At 27.3% G+C, this 4,426-nt stretch overlaps 1 protein-coding gene across 1 annotated transcript; it reads right to left on the bottom strand.

Moving 5' to 3' along the window:
- Positions 1 to 214: 214 nt before the first annotated feature.
- On the bottom strand, positions 215 to 3,235 carry LOC147815927 (uncharacterized). The gene is made up of 3 exons (XM_087156163.1): positions 2,758 to 3,235; positions 1,620 to 1,733; positions 215 to 595 (listed from the first exon to the last, which is right to left on the bottom strand). Exons 1-3 carry the CDS (start codon positions 2,895 to 2,897, stop codon positions 439 to 441), a joined length of 411 nt encoding a protein of 136 aa, XP_087012289.1. The 5' UTR covers positions 2,898 to 3,235; the 3' UTR covers positions 215 to 438.
- Between the last annotated feature and the right edge of the window lie 1,191 nt (positions 3,236 to 4,426).

Genomic DNA, 4,426 nt, shown 5'->3' with positions numbered 1-4,426 from the left:
TTATTATTATTATCATAATTATTTTTGTTTGGATCCAAATTTAGGTCCATTGTCCTTTTTAAAATTAAATTGGTTATTGGTCGAAAGAAGTAACGTCATGGTATGAGAAGAAATATGTACTATCACTTTTTACTGGTAAGGGACTGTAAATTAGATGTATGTCTTACTCTATTTGAAAATAAAATACACTTTGAACTTGCAAATATTATAATTTATTTGATAATCAATTTACCGATGTTAAAGAATTACAGCAGTTTAAATATTTGCATATTAAATTGTCTTGAATAACAGTTTTCAGACATTGAAAAGGAACAGTAATATATTTTTTTTAGATGTTACAGCAAAATCTTCATTTACTAGCAACCAAGTCGTGATTTACTAAGACAAGTCGTGATTTTCTTAAGGACAATTCGTGATTTACTTAAGGCAAGTTGTGATTTACTTTCTCTTGAACAGTCTCCTGAACATTCGAGCGAAGCAATGAAAGCATCCTTTCTGTTTTTGTTCAGATTGTTCATTCATGGTCAACTCTATATCACTTCGTTGCCAAAAGTCTATTTCGTCTCTTAAGAAAGGACCATCACGACTTTTCAATCTAAAATTTAAAAGTAGCACTCACATTATTAGAAAGCTAAATACAGTTTTTTGTTTTGTTAAAATAGCTTCATTTTAAATTATAAGCTTTTTGTATAGAGTAAAATGCATTTAAAATCAGAGAAAGTTTCGAATGCACAGATTTCAGAAAACTCGATTTTTATTCTAGAATCATCAAAATCGTTATATTATTTACGACAATGAGAAACAATTTCGTGATGAATTTATTAGGGAGATTTTATTTTTCAAATTTATTGACGATATCTTTTGTGCAAATGTTTCCTGATTTAAATCTTTTACATCAATCAATTTATCCCAATTGCTTAAAAGTATTCAAAATGACTTTTCGCTCAATTTTACCGAAGTAAAATACATTAATACAATAATGTGAGAAGCACCCCCCCCCCAAAAAAGAAAAAACCTTTTTAAAAATAATTCCCCCCAAAATTAAGAAAAACGCTAAAAAAAACAGAAATAGGAACGGTCGACGGTCGTCTTATGAACATCTTGCAAAAATGATTTAAATATATTTTCCTAAGAAAATTGTCAGATTACAAAATATGAAATTAAAGATTACAAATATGAGATTACAAAATATATATTTTTAAGTCGCCTTCGTACTGAAGTATAAAACCACATTTAATTTCTCACTTATCTTGGAATGGACCGAATACTAGATTTGCGTGTGGTATTAATATATTATACTGGATAATTCAAAATTTTGAAGAAATAAAAGATCGAAGTTCAAATACAACATTTTAACTCGATGATTTTTGAGAGAAATTATTAAAAAATATTTATTGAATATTGGAGAAGGTTAATTTTTAGTTATAAAATTTCTTAACCACGGAATTGGATTTGCTCACGTAAGTTTTCTTTTTAATTCCTATCTATCTATCTATCTATCTATCTATATATATATATATATATATATATATATATATATATATATATATATATATATATATATATATATATAAATTATATATGTCCATATTTAAAATGTTTCGAAAAAGTTAAAATACCTATCGTCCTCAATACCAAATTCGATTGAGTCCTTATCGTGTACAACATCCATCTTATAAAGTTTCGCTATCTGTACATCACTGAATAGGAATGTTGGGTAAGTCAATTCCTCACTAAAAGAAAAAAAAAGAAAAGGGAATAAATATATAACTTAAAATTCAATAAAGTTATTTTGCTCAATAAATTTTTCTTTAAAGTTGAGATATATTTCTAAAGAGAGAGAATTTATTAACTTATCAACGATCAGATGTTTTAAAAATGCTATATGTGTAATTATTTATTTTATATTTTGTGTTAATTATTTATTTAATAAGAAAATGGCCATTATAGATTTTTGTAGGGGTGATAATTACAGTAGCATTTATAAGTAAATTCCAAAATCGTGGCCTAGCATTTAAAAAGATTTTTCAGTTAAAAAAATTATGTTTACTATTTAGTCATTTGCCTCATTCGTCTTTTATTTAAAACTTAAGAAACAGAGATTTCGTTTTTTATTCGCTCTATATTGTTTCTTTTCGGGAATCCATTAACAGACTTTATAAAAAATACTCATGGTTATAAAGAAAATACCTTAAAAAGTATAAAATAATGAAAAAAAATCTTCAAGAAATATGTTAAGTTGTAATTTATTTTAATATTTTATTTTATCTAAATAAATGTTTTTTCTTGTATAAAATTGTTTAGATCGTTTATACCTTATACCACTGAATAAAAATTTATTTATTTACGAATTATTTAATCTTTCCAGAAAATTGGGTTTATACAAGCAACATTGTCATTCCTTCAGCACTTGCATTTTTAATTATTTCACTTTATTAAGCAAACTCCTGTAAAGTTAATGTCCTTGAAAAATAATTTTTTCTTCGTCAAAGCAAAGATTTTAATCTTTTAAATAGCTGCACGCCTTAATTCTGTTCATGCTCAATAAATTCATTTTTAATCATCTGTACCTTCGATTCATAGGGATTAATAAAACTTAAAAACCGATGTGTAGTCACTTACAATTTTATGCTAATATTTTATTTAAAAATAGTTATGAAAGTGTCTTCTGAAAAACGGTGAAAAATAACTCAAACACTGAAGATCATTCTAACTAAAATATTAAGCAGCCATTAAGAAATATTCTAATTAACATACCTATTCAGCTCCTCAACTCCATCACCCTCATCATCATCATCCTCATCCTCAACCTCATACCCAACTTTATTATCCTCATCATCATCATCCCCAACCTCATCATCATCAGATGATGGCACCTCAGCTCTTAACTCCATCATGCATTCATCATCACTAAAATTATAAAAGGAATATATTTTTTTTCAAATCTGTCTGAAGGTCATAGGTTTTTATTAAAGAAGGCGACTTCCAGAGTTTCTTTAGGATAAGAGTGTGGAAAATAAAACTGCGTATCCTAAGAAATTTTGATTTAAATATGTTTTCGATTGCTGTTTTATTATTTGGTGAGCATTATTGAAAAAGACTGTTCATTATTTTATGTTTATATCATATTTTAGTCGATTTTAACCAGCAGTAGTGTTTTGTTGCCAAAATAGGTAAACATTAAGACCACTGTTTGCCCTTTAATGTATGACCCTTTGCGGTCGTATGTCTACTCTCAGTCACCAACGCTTTTTTACCATTTCAGTCATATGTTTGAGGTCAGTCACCACAGCAAAGATGTTAGCCAATCGTAAAGGCAAACTACATCTATTGTGCCACTGAGAAGATGTAAAGAGTAAAGATTGTTCTGTATGTTCAAACAGAAAAGGCGGAAGACGCCTAACTAATCATTATTGCGACACATGTTCTCGAAAACCTGGATTTCATATTGGAGACTGCTTTGAAAGATAACACACGAGAACTATAAAACATAATTTTTACATGAAACTAAAACATATTATTGTGTTAGATATATCTAATGCTTAAAAAAGAATTAATAAATTTTATTTTTCCTTCATAATTTTGAATATTATGTGTTACTGTTCGTTCAACGAAAATTAATTCCGACCAGCATGACACCCATGTATAAACTTCATACGACCACAAAGGGTGTCTCGTTGTTTTTTAATTGCGTTCTTGCTTTCTGTATAAATTTTTCAAATACTCTCAAAAGGGTACCTTTATACTGAAAAAAAAAGAAGTAAAATTATGACAAAAGGCATAAAATTTTAGGGATATGACAACTACTTACAAATCAATTTCACCCAATTCAATATCATCCAAATCGAATTCATCTTCGAATTCGCTACCATTCTCATATGCTGAAATATTAATTAAAATTAAATTCTATAATTTAAATAAAAACTAGTTTTAAAATAATCTCTGAAGTGTTTATTCTGTTCAATAATAAAAGAAATTCATGAAAAGGGTAGAAAATCTTCTTTGAAAAAGGTGTGTATTTTTGGAAGCCTCCATTTTATTAAAAAAAAAAGTTTAAAAAAATATCGGTATGGTTGTTTTTCGTACGCTGTATATAATAAATAAACGGTATTAATCAACACTGCTTAATCATGCGCAGAATTGAAAACCATGTACCGACACATTTATTGAAGCTTAAATAATTTTAATTTTTCTTTAATTCTTATTTTATTAATTTTAACATAGGTCTTCGAGCTTCCTGGTGACTTAGCGTTATTATATTAAGCAAATCCGCTTTTTAAAATTCAATATAAATATTAACTATATTCGGTGTCATTTGGCATTGTGTAATTGCCAAAAGAGTCACTCATCATTGTCAAAATTTACCATTTTTATTTAAGCATTTTTATCCCTTTAAGAGAGTTTTAAGAAGCTAATTATACTAAAT

This window comes from Parasteatoda tepidariorum, chromosome 2 (genome assembly GCF_982258835.1).
Source record: "Parasteatoda tepidariorum strain Cologne lab strain chromosome 2, Ptep-v5.0, whole genome shotgun sequence".
Taxonomy (NCBI): Eukaryota; Metazoa; Arthropoda; class Arachnida; order Araneae; family Theridiidae; genus Parasteatoda; species Parasteatoda tepidariorum.
The sequence above is the reverse complement of the archived record's forward strand: the minus strand, read 5'-3'. Positions and strand labels throughout refer to the sequence as shown.

Bases quoted from the DNA above. Each gene is read 5' to 3' on its own strand.
- LOC147815927 (XM_087156163.1), bottom strand. From the start codon at position 2,897: ATGATGGAGTTAAGAGCTGAGGTGCCATCATCTGATGATGATGAGGTT. The intron at 1,734-2,757 runs GTATGTTAATTA...TTTTTCTTTTAG, and splicing joins GGAGTTGAGGAGCTGAATAG to TGAGGAATTGACTTACCCAA. The intron at 596-1,619 runs GTATTTTAACTT...TTTAAATTTTAG, and splicing joins TTTGGTATTGAGGACGATAG to ATTGAAAAGTCGTGATGGTC.